Consider the following 22,824-nt stretch of genomic DNA (forward strand, 5'->3'; position numbering starts at 1 on the left):
GCTCGCTCTCTCCCTCTCCCTCTTCTCTCTCTCTCTTCCTCCTTCTCATTCTCTCTCGCTCAAATAAAATCTTTAAAAAAAAAAAAAAAGCATGCCCATCTCCAGACATCCCTGTGTGGGCTGAGTCTCCCTGTTGCCTTTTACAGAGAAGGACACGGAGGCTCCAAGAGCCGTACTCCCCCGAGGAGTCCCGGCTGGTCTGTGGCGCTAAAATCCCTGTGGGATCCTCCACCCTCATTGGGGTGACTTGAGTTGAAAGAAGACCAGGGAAGGCCAGAAAGGAGAGATGTGAGGGCTGTCGCAGCCCGACACACCAAACCCCGGTAAGGCTCGACCAAGAAAGCTGCCCCTTCTGCTCAGCAGGCCCTTGGAGCCAGGAGGAGTGAGGGGGGCAGCGGCCACTGCGGCGCTGCTTTGCCCAGCTCAGGAATGGCAGAGAAGAATCTGTCATGTGATGGGCGGTGGGGTCCCTGCTCTCCGCCTAGGAGGATTTGGAGCCCCTCAGAGCTGCCCGCGGCCCAGGGCAGACACCGGCGCCTGCCTCCCCGGCCTCAGGCTGCCACAGACACGAGGTAGGACGGGGCCGAGGGACGGGTCCGAGTGGGCTCCTGGTTCCCGCAGCGTGAGCTAGGCCAGCCGGTCCTGGGCACTTGGTGAGTTCACGTGCTGTCATGACCGCTGCAGGGGAGGCTGGAGTCACCCCAATTCACAGAAGAGGACACGGAAGGTCTGGGAACTCAAGTCCCACAGCTTGCCCGAAGTCCCATGACAGAACTACAGGATTCTCAAGGACAAGCCCTTCCTCGTTCCCCCCACTGGCAGATAAGGGTGGGGGGGAGGTGAGGAGGAACCCTCCAAAGTCAGAATAAAACCACCTCTGCAGGGCCCCTTCCCAGCCTGTCAGAGCTCCTGCAAGAAATCCTGGAGGGTCCGCACTGCCAGCCTGTCCTCTCCCATCCTGGCCCTCAGGGGCGAGCTCGGGAATCCTAACTCACCCCTCAGCTTCCCCGGGCAAGAGTGGTGCCTGGCTTTCCGGTTGAGGGTTAGAGGCAGGTGTGCAAGGCCCCAGGCACCCAGGACGCAGTAACTGTTACCGTGGTGATGAGTGATAACCCCTCCTCCTGGTCCCCAGCCAGAAGCCTCTGGCATCCTTGGCTGCCCCTCCCACCCCCTCCATGCTGGGCCACCAAATCCTCTTTGTCCTTCTGTCCTTCCTTTCCCCATAGCCACTGCCTGGGGCCAAGCTGCCCCTTCTGCCCCGGAATCACTGCTCTGTGCGCACCACCTGCACAGGTCCCGGGGCCTTCGACAGCCTGCCCAGTCCCTTCTCCTCCATGGAGGGTGGGAGGGGGTATTTCATCTTCCTGTCTGAGCCCCCTGGGCATGCCCAGAGGGCAACCGAGCTCCAGTGAGTGACCCAGGCTGAGATCTGGCTCTGCAGCAGCTTGAGCTAAAAACACTAGGTTTTCTGAGTCCCTGAGAGAGGTCAGAGCGGGCCTCTGAGGTTGGGAAGGGCCCCCGTGGACCACCTGACCAACCCCTTCCTTCTTCATGGGGAAACAGGCCAAGTGAGGGCCAGGAGTGACATGCCCGTGGTCACAGAGTGAGTGATTGGGGGGAGCTGAGCTTGGCCGGATTCCCTGGCAGGGAATCAGCTGGCTCTCTCCCTGGGTACTATTCATTCACCGTGCATTTATTGAGCACCTACTGTGTGCAGGACAAGGTGGTGACAGGAGAAAAATGAAGTTTGCCTTTGGGGAACTCCAGAAGCTCAGGGAGGGTCCAAGTCACTTTGACACCAGACAGGAGGGGCCAGGATGGTCCCCTGAGAGTGTGCCTGGTGGATTCTGGAGCCCACCCCACAAGTCTCAGGAAATTAGGACAAACAGGGCCCCCAACCCAGCTCCAAGGCCCTTGGGGGCACAGTACTGTGGGGTCCTTGAGCTGTTCCCCCCACCTGCAGTGGGAAGCATCCCTGCCTGGCAGGAGGTCAGGGTGGACTGTAAACTGGGGAGGACCCCCACCCTTGTGTGACCCAAGCAAGGGCCTGAGCCTCACTCCATAAAGTGGGGATGACCTTGGGGGTCAGGCGCCTTGCCCTCGGCATCCCTTCCCCCAGACACCTGCCGGAGGTGTGTGGCCCTCTCTGGACTCTTTTCCCTTAGAAGGGCAGGCAGTGACTTTGGGCTGGACCTCTGGTCTCTGTGATGGGAGCGAGCCACAGGGCCCAGGCCGCAGCACCCAGTGGACACATGGGGGCCACCGGCAGAGAGCCCTGGCGCTGGGATAGAGGCGCTGCACTGCCCCGGGGAGGACAGACCCGGGCCAAGCCGTGTCTGGCAGGCCTCTTGCTGAGGTTCAAGGTCATCCTGTACCAGGTGGGGCCGCTGCCAAGCACGGAGTTAGAGGAGCCAGGCTGACCCCGGCATTGTCAGGGTACGGGCAGTTTCTCAGCCCACTGTTTCCAAGCAGCCTTGCCCGCCACATGCCGGGTCCAGGGCTGAGCACCTTTCTTGGCAAAGGGTCGTATAACCCTCATTATGTATGAACACCATTTTGCAAATGAGGAAACAAATCAGAGAGGTGGAGTTAGGGGCAGAGCTGGGGTTTCAACTCCAGTGCCTAACTCCAAAAAGCAGGTGCTATCGTACTCCTGGAGGACTTGTTACAACCTAGCTTGCTGGACCACATTCTAGAGTTTCCGAATCACGAGGTTGGGGATGAGGTCCAGAGTTTGCATATCTAAGAAGCCCCAGGTGATGCTGACCCAGGACCACACTTTGAGAACCACTGGTCCAAATAGCAAGCATGAGCCACAAAGTACCAGCACTTCCATGTGTTCCTTGGCTTGCTCATATAACCAGCAGGTACTCCTAACCCAGCTCTGGGTGGGTCCTGGGGACCCCGAGACTGATCGCCCACGGTCCAGCCCAAAGAGGCGGGGAAAGTATGTCCAAAGAGAGCCCAGGGAGCAAGGCACACAGGCCAATGTGACATCCCATCCCTGCTATTCCTACGATTCCCATGCAAGGGGCAGGGAAGGTGAAGTGGCAGCCCAGTGGCAGAGGGAGAGGTGTCCCCCGGGGTCAGATAGGCGCCCGGGGTCAGATGCTCACTGATGAGCTGCCGTCCTCAGATAAGCCCCTCTCTCTCCCTGACCCTCGGTTTCCTCATCTGGAAAAGGCGGAAGTGGTTCCTACCTTTTCTTTCATGATGGTAGTCTAACCCCGAATGCCACTCCGGCTCAAGCCGACCTCAGATGGAGACTCCAAATCCTCCCCAACCAGTCACCCGGCACGAAAGCCTTCTCCAAGCCATGTGTTCATCCACGTATGAACCTGTATGCACGGAGGCTGGGGTTTCCACACCGGACTCGGACAGATGTTTTTCTTCTCTGACACTCGACAGTCTTACAGAGGCATGAAAATGAAGTCGATGGTTAAAAGCACGGGCCATAAGGTAATATTCCCTGCACTCAGACTGGACGCCAACTGTGTGACCTTAATTAGCTGTGTGGGCCTGACTGAACTACTCAATCTCTCTAAGCCTTGGTTTGCTCGTTGATAAAATGGGAATAAGAGAGGTTCACTTTTGTATTCCAGTCTGTGCCAGACCCTGTTCTAAGCCCTTCAACGTTTATCAACTTACTGGATTCTCACAGCGGCCCCATGAACTAGGTAAATGTTATCATTCCTAGTTTTACAGGCAAGGAGGTTGAGGCACAGAGAGGTTAGGTAACTTGCCCAAGGTGCGACAGCCGCCACACCGCCGGGCGAGCGTTCAGACGCGGGTGGTGCAGTACAAAGCCTTGCCCACTAGGCTGTGCTGTTGGACTGCGAGGGCGACGATGCCTGCCGCCCACGGCGCTCGTTCAGTGATAATTGCAAGGGCTGGAGGTCCCCACTAGGGAGCCGCCGGTCCCGAAAGGCCCTCCTCCGGGCTCCGAGCAGCTCACACAGCACTGGCCCGACCGCGCCGTCAAGGCCCGCACGCCTGTCCCTCCCACCGAACAGCAAGCTCCTTGGTGCGGGGACCCGCCCTTCACCTCTAGCCCCAGGCCTTCCCTCTCTGGCGCTCCTGGAGCGAAACGAAGAGATAAAATGAAATCCATTTTATAGATTTGTGTCCCGTGGGGAGGTGACAAGACAAACAGCCCTGAGCCCCACGACATTCAGTCAGCAAGGCAAAACTGACTGCAGGCCACTGTGTGCGGCTCATCGGCCACCTCCGGGTCAAGACAGCCTGGCCGCTCCTGCCCCTCGGCAGCATTTTCCAATAACAATGTTGATGATTTTCGCTTAATTGTAAAGGGAACAAAGGTTGAGATGGAAATTTGGAAACTAAGCAAAAGTTTTCCGAAAAACAGTCACCCATGGTCCTGATGGCCAGAGCAACACTGCTGATATTCTGGCGTATTTCTTCTAGTCTTTTTTCGTACGTACACGTGCGTAGGGCACGTATTCTATTGTGGCTGTCATCGACGTGCGTGTTTTACGAAACTGGGCTCGTACTGTAAATGTAGTTTGGCACCCTGCTTCCTTCTCTTAACATTTCACGAGCATTTTCTCATGTCCCTAAGTATGCTTAACTTAAAAACAGAACATTTAATGGCTGCATGATATTCCATGGGTCCTAAGTCCCATATCGCTGAGCATTTGCTTTGTTTTCCATTTCTTTTTTTTTTCATTTTTTAGGTATAATTTACATACAGTAAAATGCACCCTATTTAGTGTACAGTCACGTTTTGACAAACGCATAGTCGTATAACCACCACCACAATCGAGAAATAGAACTGTCCCGTCGCTGCCCAAATTCGTCCCGGCTCCTCTGTAATTCAACCTTTCCTTATATCCTCAACCCTGGGAAACTGCTAATCTGTTTTGTTTCCATAGTTTTGCTTTTTCCAGAATGTCCTATGAATGGAGTCATACAGTATGCAGCCGTTGTCTTCCCTTCCTTTGCTTCACATAATTAATCTGAAATTCATCCTTGCGGTTTCACGCACCCCTAGCTTGCTCCTTCTTGCTGTAGGTAGTCTCCCTGGAAGAATTCACCACGTTTGCTAACCCAGTTGAAGGCTATTTGGGTCGTTAGCAGTTTTTGATGACTGCACATGCATTTGTTATGAACATTCAGATACAGCTTTTTGTCTAAGTTTTCGCCTCATTTGCAATTATTTTTGCTAATATTTTAATATTGCAAATATGACAGCAATGAGCAATGATTACACCAAATCCTTTATCCCATTAAAGGAAGTAATGGCATCAGCTTAATTTTTTAAACAAATCAATAACATCAACTCAGTAACAAGAAAATATCATTATTTAAATATTTTACCTTTTAAAATGGGGCACTTGTGAATTTCCAGGTGTGCACTGCCCGGGCAGTGTGGGTGCAGCAGCCACTGGCCGAAGACTTATGTTAGGGATGTAATAGGAAAGACATGTTTCTGGTGACCTTGTGGGCTTCACTGTCAAGCCAAGGGTCAAGCGGTCGGGAAGGCCCGGCTCGCCCAGCAACCGGAAACGCCCGGCCTGCCCGCCAGTTGGAAACGCCCAGCTGTTTTGGGGCAGAACACTGCTGAAATCTGATTGCCCTTGGCTTGACAACGGCCCGAGGGGCCCCTAGAAACATGTTTAAGAATAGGCCCCACTTGCTAAATGCTACATCACCTGCTCCCCTGCCCTTCCCCGTACTGTACCACCATCCTGTGACCCTCCCCGTGATGCACTACTATTCACTAGAATGTCATACGGATCACTCCCTTGATCGATTGTGATTGTAACTGCCATTGATTTTTGCCAATAAATACGCGAGGTTGCAGCAGTTCGGGGCGCTCACTGGGGGCGATCACTCGTGGCCATCGTCCCCTGCACCCGTACCCCCCGCTCTCTTTCGCAAGCTAACCTGTCTGTGCCTCGTCCTTCTCCCCAATCCTCGAATCAAGGGTGCTGCGGCTGCGGCGCTGCTGACGTGTGGCGGCAAGTGGTGCCAGAACGGGGACCACGAGCAGGGACCTGAGCAGGGACCTGAGCAGGGACCTGGAACAAGGATCTGAATCTACAGCGGAGAAGGAGCCCCAGTGGGTAAAGAACCAAGGCCGTGGACATTTCCCGCTGGTGAGTTGGGGAACTTTAGCAGGGTATGGGAAATTGTCAGAGCACAGAAAATTATCACACTTACTACGTCTGTCTTTTGAAGCAACTCCTAAGGGCGGGAGGAGTTAAGGTTAGCGAGGGCAAGCTTCTGGACTTACTAAAAGTCATAGAAGAATACTGTTCATGGTGTCCCACTCTGGGGACCTTAGATCTGCAAGCATGGGAAAAGGTAGGGCATGAGCTCAAGCAGCACCGTGCTCGGGGAAAGCCTGTTCCATCACTATTTGGCCTACGTGGTCTGATTCGTTCTGTCTCGGAACCACTTCAAACTCCCGACTCAGAGTGATACTGAACTCGAGAGTCCTAATGCCAAAGATGAGTCCTCCACAGGACCTGAACGCGCTGTCCCGGAAGGAGGAAAAGTAAAACCTGTTCCCCCTCCTCCTCCTCCCATAGGAGTGGACGGCTTTCCACCACCACCTTTGCTTCCAAAGAGGAACAGTGGTTTCCTCTCTCAAAAACAGGCAACGGCTCCATCACACAGGGAGCCGTATCAGTCGCAGCTTTCTGCGGTTCAAAAAGGCTTGCTCCTGGCCAAACAACAAGGAGATTTAGATGCTCTACCATTGGCGTTCCCAGTAACTATAAGGGAACGTTTGCCTCCCGGGGTAGATCCCAATCACCTGGAAGGAATATATGAAGCCACGCACGAACCATTTCCCTTTAAAGTTCTCAAAGAGTTAAAACAGGCAGTACAAAACTATGGTACTAGTTCGCCCTTCACTATGGGCCTTATTCAGGGCATTGCAGAAGGCAACCGATTGATTGCTACAGACTGGTCTGCGTTAGCGAAGGCTGTTCTTCCCCCAGGGGAATTCTTACAATTTCGTACGTGGTGGCAAGATCATGCGGAAACAGCTGCAAATTATAATTGAGCTCATAATATCCGTGTCTCTCTAGAACAGTTGATGGGGATGGGACCTTGGGGTCAAGTGCAGGAACAGGTGCAGATGACCAACCAAGCTATAGAACAGCTTCGCAGATGTTGCTTACGTGCTTGGGAAAGATTGAGTCTCAAGCTACTGCTAATGCCTCCTTTCAAAAGATGATTCAGGGTGCTTGGGGCCTCATACTGAATTCATAGGAAGATCACAGGAAGCTATTAGAAGACCAATACTGTGGAAGCTGCCGACTCTTTATTACAATTGCTGGCCTATGAAAATGCAAATGCGGATTGTAAGAAAGTTACCGCTCCTTTTAAAGGAAAAGGCACGCTCACTGATCACATCAAATTGTGCCAAGGTGTAGGCACCGAGACCTACAAAGCCGACTTGCTGGCTCAGGCCATGGCAGCCTTAACAACAAATAGTTTCAAGGGACAATGCTTCAGCTGTGGAAGGAGCAGGCATACTCCCGCCCAATGCCATCTTAAGAACAGGAAGACGGAAAAAAGAAATAATTTCTCTAGTCACTGTCCCCAATGCAAAAAGGGGAATCATTGGGCCAGTCAGTGCCGCTCTAAAGTTCACCAAGGTGGTACCGCTCTACAGGGAAACGGGTTACGGGGCAAGCCCTCAGCCCCGAACCAAAAGGGGGCACCCCACAACCTCCATCTCGGACAATTTTAGATTGTTACATGCCACGCCAGGGAGCGCTGGGCTTGATCTCCCGTGTAAAGAAGATTTTTTATTGCTCCCAAATCAGACTCCTCAGAAGGTTGCTGCAGGCTGTTTTGGCCCTTTGCCAGACTATACAGTAGGACTAATCTTAGGAAGATCTAGTTCGACCAAAGAAGGTGTGTTCGTCCTTACAGGAGTCATTGACTCAGATTGTACTGGAGAAATCATGGTTCTAATGTCTTCCAATACCCCATATAAATTCTTAAAGGGAGACCGAATAGCGCAGTTACTATTGCTGCCATATATTAAAGGAAAATTCAAAAATCAAACGCGTGGTGACGCAGGCTTTGGAAGTACCGGGCAGTCAGGAGTGTATGTGAGAAAATTTTCAAAGAAAAACCAACCTGCTATATAAAGATACAGGGAAAGTCCTTTCAGGGACTTACTGATACTGGAGCAGATGTGTCCATTATTGGAACTGACAATTGGCCTAAGAAATGGCCTCAGGGCCCCGCGGCAATAACCATTTCAGGTTTAGGACAAGCAGAAAATGTAAACCAAAGTCTTCATATTCTCCCACGCGAGGGGCCTGAGGGACAAAAAGGGTCTATCCAGCCATATATGATAGACGTTCCCCTTAATCTACGGGGTTGAGATCTACTCCCACAGTGGGAAGTGTATATAATGATACCACCTCCTACCAAAGAGACGGATGCCAATCCGCCTTTTTCGTAGGGGCCACTGCTCGGCTTCCAGTGGGTCCTCCAGAGCCAATCCCACTAACGTGGAGGGACGAACGCCCCATTTGGATCGAGCAGTGGCCATTAAACAAAAATTTGAGGCTCTGCAAAGTTTGGTTCAAGAGCAGCTTCAAAAAGGACACATAGAGGAATCCTTTAGTCCTTGGAATTCGCCAGTTTTCGTGATCAAAAAGAAATCTGGAAAATGGCGTTTACTTGATTTAAGAGCAGTTAATGCAGCAATTCAACCTATGGGACCGCTCCAGCCAGGACTTCTTCCCCCAATATGGTGCCTCTTCATTGGCCTCTTCCTATTGTTTATTTACAGGACTGCTTCTATACAATTCCACTTGCACAACAAGACTGTCCCCGCTTTGCTTTCACTATCCCTAGTGTTAATTTCACAGAACCTTCCAGGCGCTTTCAGTGGAAGGTGCTCCCCCAGGGAATGCTTAATAGTCCTACTATATGCCAAAGTTATGTGGCCCGGATTCTTGAACCAATTCGGGTCCAATATCCACAAGCTTACTTAATCCATTATATGGATGACATTTTATGTGCAGCAAAAACGGAAGAAGAGTTAGCCACTGTTTTCTGTTCTCTCAAATATCAATTTGATCTTGACAAACTTGTCATTGCTCCGGAAAAAATCCAGACTTCCACCCCTTACTCTTACTTAGGTTATATAATTATATAATGCATCGTACCACAATACGTACCCAGAAGGTACAAATTCAGCAAATTGCCATTAAGACTTGAAATGACGTGCAAAAATTATTGGGAGACATTAATTGGATTAGACCCAAGATAGGAGTCCCTACCTATGCGTTGCAAAATCTCTTTGAATTATTGAAAGGTGATCCGGACTCGTACCCTCAATGAAGCAGCCATTTCAGAGCTGCGATTTGTGGAAGAACAAATTCATAAGATGCAAACTCAAAGCGTTGTACCGAATGTGCCTTTAACGTTACTTACTTCCCATACACCCCATTCGCCTCCTGGTCTCTTAATTCAACATGAGGCCCTTGTGGAATGGCTGTTCTTACCAAACCATACTACAAGAGCACTAACGGTTTACTTGGATCATATTGGAGCTGTCTTACAGATGGGACGGAGACGCACTCAACAATTAACTGGCTTGGATCCTCGACAATCGTTCTTCCCTTTACTAAGGCACAGATCGAAACTGCTCTGCAGAATAACCTGTCCTGGCAAATTGCGCTTAGTCAGTTTGTGGGAAATTTATCTTCCCACTATCGTTCCATTCCTTTATTGTCTGTCTTAAACGAACTTCCTTTATTTACCCAAAGTCACAGCCTCTTCGCCTTCACCTAATGCTTTGACCCTTCTCACAGACGGAGCCGCAAGAGGAAAAGCCTGTTACTATGGGCCTCAAATTAAAAAAATTGAAACCCCTCATCTGTCTGCTCAGAGGTCTGAATTACTGGCTGTGATTACTCTTTCAGGATGTCTCCAATCCCCTAACTTACTTTCTGATTCTTTATACAGTCTACGTTGCTAGCCACGCCAAGACGGCGAAGATACCCACCTGGGGTCAGATCAAGAAGCCGACCCAGAGAGCAGAAGTGCTGCGTAGTGGACAGCAGCCCTCTACCCCTAGCAATATGGCTGTTACTGTGATGGCCTTATTGACGGTAGCCGTGAGTATCCCACTTTGTCACACGGCATCAGCCACCAATGCTACTTATTGGGCTTATGTACCCAATCCCCCTCTTATCCGGCCAATTGAAGGGGATGATGATACTGTCCCTGTATACATTAATGGATCTAAATGGATCCCAGGGATAGCAGACCCTAGACTCCTGATTTTCCCTAAAGAAGGACAAGAAATTAATACCCCTTGGGCTTTAATACAAGACCTATATGTATTGGCCATTATGAAAATTGCTTAAGACCATTAAACCAAGGATGGCTGATGACCTTTCCTGGAGACATTAATTCCTCCGGGATGCAATTTTATTTGACACCTACTGTGGGCTTTGCCTACAATTTTACTGAAGAAAACATTGAAATCCCACCAATACCTAAGTGGAAAATGGCCAGAGTGTGGTCAGATGAAGGGATTCAGCCCAACTGGGAAGAATGTAGAGCAAATCATCCCAGTATATTAATTAATGATTCCTATGGAATAGTGTGGGACTGGTCCCCTAAGGGGTTCGCAGACTCTAATTACACTGGGAGACAATGCTGTCATCATCGAGCTTTACGATGGCATGTACTTAATCATACCACTCTTTATACTATATCTGATCTTCCTATAATATGGCATGGGGACGATTAGCCGCCCCCTCTCCTTTTATGGACTACCGCAAAAGACAAAAACATTTATGGAAAACTTGCTGCGGCAAAGTCCCCTATTAAGATCTGGAATGGGACCTATCTTAAAGATGGAAACTATACTTTAAGCTTTCAGACGGTTGATAAAGACTATATTCAAGCTTGTGTGAGAGATCCATATGTGTTCGTAGTAGGATCTCTTAAATTGGATATGCTCCAAAAAGAGCTTTTTTGCACAAATTGCAGGTTACATACCTGCCTAAATCGTAGCATAAATACTGACCAATCAACCATCTTGTTAGCACGAAGGCGAGTTGGAATAGGGATACCCGTCGAACACCCCCATCCATGGGAGAGTTCTCCGGACATGCATGCCTTGCTGACGGTCCTACAGAAGTGGGCCCACCGCACAAAAAGGTTTATAGGACTACTTATTATGACCATTTTTGGCATTATTGCCATCACTGCCACAGCTGCGGTGGCAGGAAGAGCATTGCATCAGACAGTACAGACGACAAGATTTGTGCAAGATTGGCACCATAACGCCAGTAGGGCATGGAGTCAACAAATTATTATTGATCAAAAAGTGAGTGAACGGCGCTCAGATCTAGAATATGCCATGACGTATCTGGGAGATGAAATTCAAAATATTAAATTGCACGTGCGCCTTCTTTGTGACTGGAATGTCACAACGTTCTGTGTTACTCCTTTTCGTTACAATGCAACTGAGATTCCTTGGGAGAAAGTTCGAAGGCATCTATCTAACCATTATGGTAACAATTTAACTCTTGATATTAAACAACTATAAGATACTATTGAAGGCATTACTCACGCCGATTTACAAAATGTACCAGGCTTAAGCTTGGTAGAAAATATTGATGGGACACTGTCCCCCTCAAATTTTTTCCAGTGGTTTAACAATAACGGTAGTAGCCGCCTAGAAGCTCTGCTATTACTTATCTCTGTTTGTAATATGCTTAGTCCTCAGATGCCAAAGAAGAGCCTTCCGACGTGTGATGGAGCGCGAAGTGGCCGAGTCCGCCTACCTGCTTCTGCAAAAAGAAAAAGGGGGAGATGCAGCAGCCACTGGCCGAAGACTTATGTTAGGGATATAATAGGAAAGACATGTTTCTGGTGACCTTGCGGGCTTCATTGTCAAGCCAAGGGTCAAGCAGTCGGGAAGGCCCGGCCTGCCCGCCAGTTGGAAATGCCCAGCTGTTCTGGGGCAGAACACTACTGAAATCTGATTGCCCTTGGCTTGACGACGGCCCGCGGGGCCCCTAGAAACATGTTTAAGAATAGGCCCCACTTGCTAAATGCTACATCACCTGATGCCCTGCCCTTCTCCATGCTGTACCACCATCCCGTGACCCTCCCAGAATGTCATACGGATCACTCCCTTGATCAGTTGTGATTGTGATTGCCTTTGATTGTTGCCAATAAATACGCGAGGTTGCAGCGGTTGGGGCGATCACTGGGGGCGATCACTCATGGCCATCGTCCCCTGCACCTGCACTCTTTCACAAGCCAACCTGTCTGTGCCTCGTCTTCTCCCCAGTCGTCGAATTGAGGGTGCTGCGGCATGCGGGGGTTTGTGGAAATCAGATAATGCTCATTCTCAAATGTACCTGACCCCTACAGAAATGGAACACAGAGCATTCATTCGCAGGTCTTCTCTTCACCATTAACGAAAGTTCCCTGGTGTCCTCCAGGGACAAGGGACAAGATCTGTGCCTATTCGCACTTTGTGGTTCATCATATGACTATCCAGGCAAGTCTAGCTTTTCCTGAGAGTGACATCTGGCTTTCAGCAAGTTCCTGTTTCACTGAATGAACTAAATAGACTAAACGCTGTTGCACTTGGCCACAGGCACACCAGGATGTCTTCATAAAAGAAAGAGCGAGGACTGCACAGCAACGGGGACCTGCCTCATGGCTGGTTCCCTCTCTATTCTGTTATTCCTAAATCCGTAGCAATGAAGTTTTGCCTGCCCTCTTCTGAGGGTGAGAGGAACTCTCATTCTCTTTCAGATTTGGTATTACAGGGTTTTGCTTCTACTCCCCCGCTGGCAGCAAGGGGTCTTTCCCTGGACTCTGAGGGAGTGTGCATTGCTGCTTTTGTGTTCCAGAAGGGATGTGTGGGGGGGGGTGCCCCTCGCCCGACAGTTGGGTACCCTACTCCCCAAGGGGTTTCTCTCTTTGCCTCCATCTTATGAAAGATTTCTAATAGAGGTTCATGGAAAAGAGCTTGTGAATGAACGTAAACTCTCCGAGGCCTCAAGCTATTTCAAACTGACAGCCAGCCCACGCTTGGCCTTTACGAATTCATTTCGCACTTTAACTTTCCTCTTGCCCAGGTGCTGGTGGCCACCTTTCTCCTGTGCTTTACCAAAGGTGAGGGTGCTCTTGCGTTCCATCTGTCTTTGGGGAGGCTCGTTTCTCTTTGGAATTCGGTTTACTTGGCTGGTTTGCAACCTTTCCATCCGATAGGCTTAAGGAAAGCTATGTTTTTGGAGACTCTCCAGTCTGTTACCATGTGGGGAGTGACGCTCTTTGTAGCTTTCTATATTCTGGGCGTATTCCACACATCTATACTGCTTGTTCTGGGTGCTGGGGACAGAGGTAGACGAAACAGATCTGATCTCAACATATGTTCAACTCAAGGGAGGAAATACAGTGTTGCACATTGTATTAGGTGGTATGAAGTTGTATGAAGAACACTTACAAAGATGAGAGATGAGCCAGTGATGGGCCTACAAATGGCATTTTTCCTCCCATAGACACTGTACTTCACTGCACTTTTTTCCTTCTCCTTGTGATGTTTTGGAACGTTGCTGAGGTCTGGAGCTGACGGCCAAGAATCCTTGAGACCTGTTTAGTGCAAAAAGATGATTTCATTAAAGCAGGAGCGTAAGACCCATGGGCAGAAAGAGCTGCTGCCCCGGGGTTGTGAAGGGTGGCTGATTATATACTGTGGGGCTGGGGGAGGTAAGGAAGAAAGGTTTCAAAAGAACTTTCATAGCTAAAGACGACCTACAAGATACCAGAGACCTTGCCACTGTCAAGGTGGTTTTTCCCTCTAGCAAGACATTAACATTAAGATAGTTGGGAGATTCCTGGAAGAATGTCACTCCTGTCCCACCCGGGAGTGGGGGAGGTTCAGGGTGTCAGCTTATGCTGTCTCAGCCACTGTTCTGCTCCCTCATCACCCCCGCGTTATGCATGCCTTAATGTCTGTCCTCTTTGTAATGGCCAAGGAGTTAATGATTTCTTTGGAGTCTTCCAGCACAGTAGATAACATCATCCAAGGAGTGACAGGGAGAGGTCATCATGTAGGCTTTCCAAGACCCCCGACTCCAGATACCTTGATGTCAAGATCCCTGACTCCAGGGCATAATTGACTTACGGAGGACACCTGAACACATGTCCCTGTTTTGATTGACCGGTTCTGGGATGCTTAAGACAGGTACATCAGACCACCATCCTCAATAAAAACCCCAACCCCGAGCGAACGACTCTCTTCTTTCCTTTCTGAATCTCCCAGACACTCTGTCTCCTATGCTCTATCACTTAAACACTACTTAATAAACTTTGCTCTCACTTCCTCTCAGTTTGCATTTGATTTCTGTCCTGCACAAAACCAAGGACCCTCTTGGCTGGTCCTGTGGCTCTCCCTCTGGGTCCTCAGGCAGGTCAGCCTGCATCAGTATTACGGGACACAGAGTGCGAGAGTATATGCTTTGACTTGATAGAAGGAAGAGCTTTAAGTTACTGCTATCTGCAAAACTAACTTACTGTTCTGTTGTGCAATACATTTCCCTTCCCCGGAAAAGTTCCAACGCTGGGTTTATCTGAGTCCACATCCTTGCGAACTTCCAACTTCCCCTGAGGGTATCTAACCAGACTGGTTGAAAGAGCATTCCCAGCTTCTAAAAGCAGAAAGGCAGTGCCAAAGGTTTTTCCGGGGCTCCCCTGGGAAGGGGCTCCCACATGCTTGGCACTGATTCTTTATATCTAGCCCCCTTGCATAGATCAGTGTGGCAGGTTTTGGAGAAGATAAATGACTTGACTAAGGTCACAGAGCTAGGAAGGAGCTGGCTGAATGGGTTTAAAGCCAAGGTAAACCTGTCTTCCTTGCACTGCACCACCAAACCTCAGGAGACATTTTTCCAGCGGCTCTCCACCCATGACAGTAAAAGAGGCACCCTTCTCCACGCGTCTGAACCCTTCTGTCATGTCAGCCACAGGGTGGGCCGCAGCCCGGGGCGCTGGGAAAAGTCCCGCTGCTTTTCACCAGCTCGGACTGAGCTTCAAGAAAACTGTTCTCTCTCGCTGACCTGATACCCAAACAGGTACTTTCAGAAAACGAATTTTCGGGTGATGAAAACTTCCCACCCAGGATTTGGCTTGGGCTTAAAGCAAAAAAAAAAAAAAAAAAGGTGACTAGTGAAAATCGGGCGTCCAGAGGTGGCGGGTAGGTCCTTCCCCTTATGTTTCTTCCTCCACCTGGAGGGGCTGGTTCTGCGCCCGCACGAGGCACGAGGACGAGGTGAGAAGACCTCGGCCAAGCAAGCAGTCCGTCGGTCGAAGTGGCGATCGACCAGCCCAAGAGGTGGCGGGTCCGAGGCCCAGCTCTCAGGAGCCGACACTAAACGGCCCCAGCCTCACCCCTGCACAGCCCCTATCGAAAACGCGCCGCCGCAAGAAGGTGCGCGAGGCTTCCGCGCATGCGCCGGCAGCGCCGGGGCGGGACTCGAGCAGGCGGAGCCAGCGGTGCCCCTGAGCGAGGGCCGCGAGAAGAGAGCGGCGCGTGAGCTCGGGTTGTGGGCAGGGCGGGGCCTGGAGGGGCGGGGCCTGGCCGTCACGCGCAGCCCCGCCCCCTCGTCCGCCGTCTATCTCCGGGAGGCGGCAACCGCTCCTGTTCGGCCCTTCCCGGTTGGCCGGGCCGGCAGCGCCTCGTTTCTCTGGTGACCATGGGGGACCCCAGCAAGCAGGACATCCTGACCATCTTCAAGCGCCTCCGTTCGGTGCCCACCAACAAGGTAACGGCCTCCGGGCGTGTACAGGCTGGCTGGGCATCCGTGCCGAACCCGCGGGCGGCCCCCGCTGCGGCAGTGGCCGCGGCCGCGGGAGGAGGAGCCGGCCCGGCCTGTGACACGTCGCACTTGCGGCCGCGGCGCCTGGGCCTCGCCTGGGTCCCGGCCGCGCGCCGCCCCCAGCCTCAGCAAGGAGAGGGTAGGGGGCGCACACCGGGGTCCCGGGCAGGGCAGGCACCTGGGGGTCCTGGGGGCTGGAGGCGATAGCATCTGGGGGTCCCGGGGGCCGGGGGCATACACTTATGGTTCCTGACACCGGCGGGGGAGCACACACGGGGGCTCTTTTGGGGGTGGCGGAGTGGACCCCGTGAGTTCCTGAGAGAGCTGGGGGCGAGCTCGGGGACCCCCCAGAGAAGACTGGGGAGCACACACGGGGGCTCCTGTGAGCGGGGTGGACACCGCAGGCCACCTGTGACCCAGCTGGGAAGCACGCACCGGCCCAGAAACTCCAGCTGGCAGCGCTGGGCGCTTGGGAAAGCTCGACTGGCCCCCTCCGCACGGTGGAGCTGACCTCTGAAGTTCCTCTGGGGTGCCTGTTGGAGCCTGGTTGGTCCACTGTGCCCTTTGATGGCAGCCTCAGTTTCCCTGTCTGATAAAGCGACTTAGTGGTTTCTGCAACGGCTTCGAGCTCTTTTCTCTTGCTAAGAAGGCCCACCACCTACCCTTTCTCTGTCTTCCCGTTGGGTCTCTTTGGAGATTGGGGTTTTCCTTTTCCTTTTTTTTTTTTTTTTTTATCTCAGAGGTGGTTTTCTCCTCTGCGACTTTTACAACTTTTCGCAACTGGCTGGAGATGTGATGACACATCGGGCTAAAGTGACACCCTCCACCGAGGATTGCAGGTCAGGCTGGAACTTGGAGAGTACAAAGGGCTGTCAGTGTGTCAGCGTGGACTCTCCCCTCCCCTCCTGCGACAACAGTTTGTCTGGTCCCCACCGTCACCTCCAAAGTGAACAGCTGTTAATGATCATGGTCATGAACTATGACATCATGGCATGGAAAGATCCTGAGTTTTATATTAGATGTCTTTAGGTCTCGGTGGAGGGAGCCCATATTTTTAAAGACAAGGAGTGAGAAAGGAAAAAGTTTATTGGAGGTGTTGTCTGATGAGTGTAGGAAAGTCAGGAGGAGAAGGGCTTCAAGAATTCTTTAGTGCTATTTTCTTTGCTGTTTTCTTGATTTTCAAGTTGAGATAACCTGCTTATAGGGAGTGGTTGCTGTATAACTAGACAAAATTAGGATCTGCAGTTAGCAGCGTAAAAGTTATATTTTTTGTCTGCTCTATCTCAGAACCAGTGTGTGTTCTCTTTGAATTCACCAGAGGGAAGGTGCCCTCTTTAAAATAAGAAGTCTCGGGGCGCCTGGGTGGCACAGCGGTAGGGCGTCTGCCTTTGGCTCAGGGCGTGATCCCGGCGTTGTGGGATCGAGCCCCACATCAGGCTCCTCTGCTAGGAGCCTGCTTCTTCCTCTCCCACTCCCCCGGCTTGTGTTCCCTCTCTCGCTGGCTGTCTCTATCTCTGTCAAATAAATAAAATCTTTAACAACAACAACAACAAAAAAAGTGGCCGTGCAACCACCAAATGCTTTATAAAAAAAATAAAATAAGAAGTCTTTGTCTTTATGACACTTTTGAGGGATTTGTGTGGGCTTGCTGGTGACTGTGTTGCCTTGGGCAGGTTACTCGACCACTTTGTACCTTCTTTCCTCCTCTGGAAGTGGAGGCCTGAGCAGGATCTAACTCAGGGTGTTATTGGGAGGATTAAATGAGAAAATCCAAGAGAAGCACTTAGAGCAGTACCTGCAGGTGCTAATCTTTAATAGCGTCAGGCATTTTTTTTACAGTCTTTCTGATGAACAACACACCTGTAGAAAATTTTATATTCTGTAATAAGATTAATAAAAGCACGGGGCAAAAACTAATTTTCCGGTAATGTTCGCAGTCCTCTGCTACATTTCTTAAGAGTTTTCATTGGATTGTTAGTAAGCAATTAGGATTGTTACCTAAGCAAAGATGAAAACTAGTTTTAATAATATGGAAGAGTTTCGGGAACAGGAAGCATTCTTCCCAAGGGGCTGTAAAAGAGAGCTGTAAGATACACAGAGAGGGGAGGTACTTCAAGAGAAACAACTGGGTTTACTTTTAGACTATGTTATCTGGCTTCTTTATCTCTTGGGTGATGAATATTTACTCTGGATCAAGGTTTTAACCCAGAAGGGTCAGTGTTCTGGTTTGAGAAATCCTTCCTCGTCTCTGTGTTCCTTAGTTTTATTGCTTGAGTTACTGTCAGCAAGTATCCGTCGAGCCCCTGCAGTGCGCTGGGCGCTGTGCAGAGCGGTGGGGCCCACCGATGGAGAGGGAGACCGGCTCCTGCCTTCTGGGAGCTGTCAGTCTAGCGGGCGGAAGACAGATAACGGCCAGCCCGGCCAGCCAAGCCGTATGAGAGGCAATGTGGTGAGGGGTGAAGAGTGAGCTTGAGTGGGGCGCACGTCCTGGGGTCTAGTCCCCGAGATACCGCTCCTCCGCAGTGATGCTTGACTTCCTAAGTCCTCAGTTTTCTCTAAAACGGGGATGAAAACTGCACTACATAATTTGCAGAGAGTACAAAATGTGTGAGATGAAAATGCAGGGCCCTTGTTTAAAAAGTGTTGAGAATGTCAAGAGGAGACAGCGGAGCATTAAGCAACCATGGGCTTTTCTAAGTGTGGGGCCGTGGGCAGCCGCACAGGTCACACACATGCCCAGAAGTTGGCCTCCATGCGGGCAGTAATAGTACCTCCTTATAGGGACATTACAGTGGTTCGGTTGGTCCGCTGCAATGCCTGACACGGAATAAACACTCAGCATTAGCTGTTGTTTCTCTAGTACTTGGTCTCATCCTTAGGCAAAACAAACCGGGAAAGGGAGAGAGAGAATCTTAAGCAGCGTGGAGCCCACCATGGGGCTTGATCTCACAACCCTGAGACCATGACCTGAGCCAAAATCAACAGTCCAACTGAGCCACCCACGCGCCCCAAAGACATTATTTTTCATCACCATAGGAAGCGATCCTCTGCTCAGAAAACCGTATCTCAACTTAGGTTTGGGGTTGCCTATCGGAACAGTGCAGTCCCCACTCTTAGAGCACAGCCTCCTGCTCCGGCATTCGTGAGAGCCAGACTTGGGTTTCTTAGCGCCTCCTGAACTCAGGCGCCACAGTTCCCGATCTCCACCACCCCTCGGAACTATCCCACCAGCCTGTATTTGCGCGTAGCGAGTACTTGGTGCGGGCTCCGTGCTCAGCTCAGGTGCACAGGAGGGCCCCCGGCCCCCTGGAGCGACATTCTGGCAATTCCTCATCCTGGCTGGGGGGTCAGGAGGGTGCTGAGGCCAGCATGGTTAGAAGGCTCTCTGCTCTCTTCTCAGCCTTGCGCCAGACCACCTCACGAGTGAGTCTCAGTCTTACCTGTTCTAGGCTCTGCACCATCTCTGTCGTCACCTCCCTCCACAGGGCCACTTCCTACATAGGCTTTTGTCACTTACTGCCATTGAAGATTCTATTCTTGCGATTTCAGTTGCCTCTTGGACCTCTTTTTTTTGGGAAAACTTTCTGTATCCTGTCCTTGCTTCCAGCTTTCAACTTACAACTAATTGTCTTTCCTGCTAAACTGTGGGCTCTACACGTGGGCTCCGTGTGGGATGACCTTTCCTGAGCTATCTTTGTATGTCTGCTTTGTGCGTCCCGGATACTTTCTTGGTAGTAAGTGCACAACTCTTAGTTGAGTGAGCGGGGGGTTCAGACGGCCTCTTGCTGAGGGACAGCACCATGGGCAGAGTTGGTCACACCGTGTGGTGTCCCATGGAAGGGGATTCCTTACCCTACATGCATAAGGCCCGCACACGGCCTGGCAGGGGGTAGGGACTCGGCAAGTGTCTGTGGGATCTGTGAGGCTAGATATTTCTGGATAGCTCAGTGCCTGCCATAATGTCTGGCATACAGCCAGCAATCGATAACACCAAAGTGAATGGACTGGCACCTTCTGTGTCCGTTGTCTCTCCAGCCCCACTGTTCGTGCATGCTTAATGTGAGCCCGTCATGGTGAGGGGCTTTGGACGGTCTGCTCATGTTTTCACTTTGGTGTCACCCTCAAAAGGCCGGAAGCCAGATCTTTCTTGATGACTGGAGTTGGAAGAACCTTCACATCGGTGGCTCTGTCTTTAAAGTGTATCTAAAATATAGGGCTCTTGGGGCGCCTGGGTGGCACAGCGGTTAAGCGTCTGCCTTTGGCTCGGGGCGTGATCCCGGCCTTATGGGATCGAGCCCCACATCAGGCTCCTCTGCTATTAGCCTGCTTCTTCCTCTCCCACTCCCCTGCTTGTGTTCCCTCTCTCGCTGGCTGTATCTATCTCTGTCAAATAAATAAATAAAATCTTAAAATAAAATAAAATAAAATAAAATATAGGGCTCTTTTTCTGGGAAAAAAAATGAAGCGTTCTCTTACTAGTGGAATTTTTGCTATTCTGTTGTTCTGACTTTAATTAATTATAAATACTGATTTCCGTGACAAACTCTGTATATTTTAAAGTCGTTTTGTGCCCCTGTTGCCAGGTGCTGTCAGATGAGGAACGTGTGACTTCAGTCAGTGTTGAGGGAGGAAGGCCCTGGGTCTCATGAGGTTGCCACCAAGCTTTCAGCTGGGGCTGCCCTCTCTGAAGCCTGGGGCTCCCGCTCAGAAGCTCACTCATGTGGAGCTCAGCCGGCCTCCGCTCCTCACTGGCTGTTGGACTCGTGGCCTCAGTTCCTCACACTTGTGGCTCTCCGCTGGGCTGCTCTCGAGTGCTCCAGAACGGTGGCTCGCTTCCCCCAGAGCCAGTGATCCAAGGGAGAGAGATAGCAAGAGGCAGAAAGGACGCCACAGTGTCTTTGGTAACTTAATCTCAGAAATGACCTACCGGTACTTCTGTCTTATTATTGGTCACAGACCACCCTGCCCAGTGAGGGGGGTTCCCGCACCTGCCGTCTCGTCTGGCTGGGGACAGGAGTATGCATGAGTGCTGCCTCTGGTGCAGAACCACCGTCTGGAGGGCCACAAGGCCTTGAGCGTTCCCAGCAGGGGGACGTCCTGGCTAGGGTGCGCATGCCTGGTAGAAGCCCTGTTGATGCTTAATTAATATGATAAAATTATACATAATATGATAATAAAAAAATTGAAAGTTGAGATTTAAAAAATTCTAGGTGAGATTTTTTTAAAAAGATTTTTTTTATTTGAGAGAGAGAGAGAGCACGAGCATGGAGGAGGGTCAGAGGGAGAGGGACAAGCAGGCTCCCCGCGGAGCAGGGAACCCAATGCGGGGCTGGATCCCAGGACCCTGGGATCAGGACCTGAGCCAAAGTCAGATGCTTAACCAACCGAGTCATCCAGGTGCCTGTAGGTGAGATATTTTGTAATAGCCAGTTTAAAAGTGGAAAGGTGAGGGGCGCCTGGGTGGCACAGCGGTTAAGCGTCTGCCTTCCGCTCAGGGCGTGATCCCGGCGTTATGGGATCGAGCCCCACATCAGGCTCCTCTGCTATTAGCCTGCTTCTTCCTCTCCCACTCCCCCTGCTTGTGTTCCCTCTCTCGCTGGCTGTCTCTATCTCCGTCAAATAAATAAATAAAATCTTTAAAAAAAAAAAAAAAAGTGGAAAGGTGAGGCCACTTTCAAGGTAAACCCTGTATTGTATCCTGTAAGAGGGCTCGTTTGGCTAATATGAATTAATTAATAACCGAATTTTGAAATTTTCTTTCAGGTATGTTTTGATTGTGGTGCCAAGAATCCCAGCTGGGCGAGTGTAACCTACGGGGTGTTTCTTTGCATTGACTGTTCAGGGTCACACCGGTCACTGGGCGTTCACTTGAGTTTTATTCGGTAAGTGAGTCTTCTCTCGTCGTGGGTGGGAGGGATCCTTTGGTTGCACAGCTCCTCCCCCCTTTTTCCTTCATGTTTGCTTTGACATGAAGTAGACTGAGAGGCTGGCTGTGAGTTTTAGGGATTTAAGTCTTCCTAATTAGGTGAACAGGGAAAATGAATTCTTTCCTCTTAGTTACTGTTCTGTAGAGCTCTGTGTCAGGGACCTGGGGCCGCGGTGCTGACGATGGAGTCAGAATGGAGGATTCAAGACATTCTTCTCCTTTCATCACCTTGTAATAACCGGCAGCTCAGGAATCTTACTATGACACATTCGTGATAGAGAAGGATCGGGGTGTGTGGGTCCGGCACACGCCCCATCAGGAGGAGAGCTGATGCAGAGGGCGAGAAGCCCTCATTGTAACGTGGGTGTACGTCCAGCACAGTCCTGCAGCCCTGGCTCCCGGGGTCACTGATCTCACAAAGCCCGAGTGAGTGATTTTTGTATGAATTTTAGTGACAAGTTCATGCTTGTAAAAAGGAAGTCTGTCTGTATTTATCTGCAGACCTGGGCTGCATTGGCTCCTCCTGGAGAGAATGTATCTTCTACTCAGTCTGGTAGTAGCCTCGATGGGCCTTTGTTGTGTACTCCGTGGGGCACAGCCCTGCAGTCCAGTGAGGGGGCTGAAGTGCCCTTGTGTGAAGTACAATAAATTGAAATAGCAGAAGGATCCCTAGGGAGGCTCAGGACTTGGAAGCAAAGCCTGCACTTCGTCCCCCATGGGCCCTGGCCAGGACACGTTCTGCAGGGCACCCCTGCGCAGCCCTGGCTCAGATCTCCGTTATCGCTGACCCCCTCCAACCAGTTCACCTGTTCCCTTGCCACTTCTTTTTCCAGGGAAGGAACCAAGGAGGCAGGCCGGCTATTTGGGATTGTAGTGAGCGGTTTTATTGTATATTATGGCCTAAGGAATACTGAGACAATGTGATTACTATGAAAAGCATTAGTTCCGGGCCACCCGGGTGGCTCAGTCGGTTAAGCGTCTGCCTTCGGCTCAGGTCATGATCCCAGAGTCCTGTGATTGAGCCCCCCGCCCCCCGCTCAGTGGGGA

General features: G+C 50.9%; 1 protein-coding gene across 2 annotated transcripts in view; it reads left to right on the forward strand.

The window, feature by feature from the left end:
- Window positions 1–15,641: 15,641 nt before the first annotated feature.
- Window positions 15,642–22,824, forward strand: part of ARFGAP3 (ARF GTPase activating protein 3) — a 47,700-nt gene continuing 40,517 nt past the window's right edge. Inside the window, exons 1-2 of one of the 2 annotated variants that reach the window (XM_045779565.2) lie at window positions 15,642–15,797; window positions 21,615–21,733. In XM_045779565.2, coding sequence (XP_045635521.1) covers window positions 15,729–15,797; window positions 21,615–21,733 — 188 coding nt within the window. In that variant the 5' untranslated portion in view covers window positions 15,642–15,728. The remainder of the gene's footprint in view (window positions 15,798–21,614; window positions 21,734–22,824) is intronic. The other variant, XM_045779566.2, reaches the window with a different exon arrangement.

The sequence above is a fragment of the Ursus americanus genome, chromosome 17 (assembly GCF_024610735.1).
Source record: "Ursus americanus isolate L20-20 chromosome 17, mUrsAme1.1.p, whole genome shotgun sequence".
Classification (NCBI taxonomy): domain Eukaryota; kingdom Metazoa; phylum Chordata; class Mammalia; order Carnivora; family Ursidae; genus Ursus; species Ursus americanus.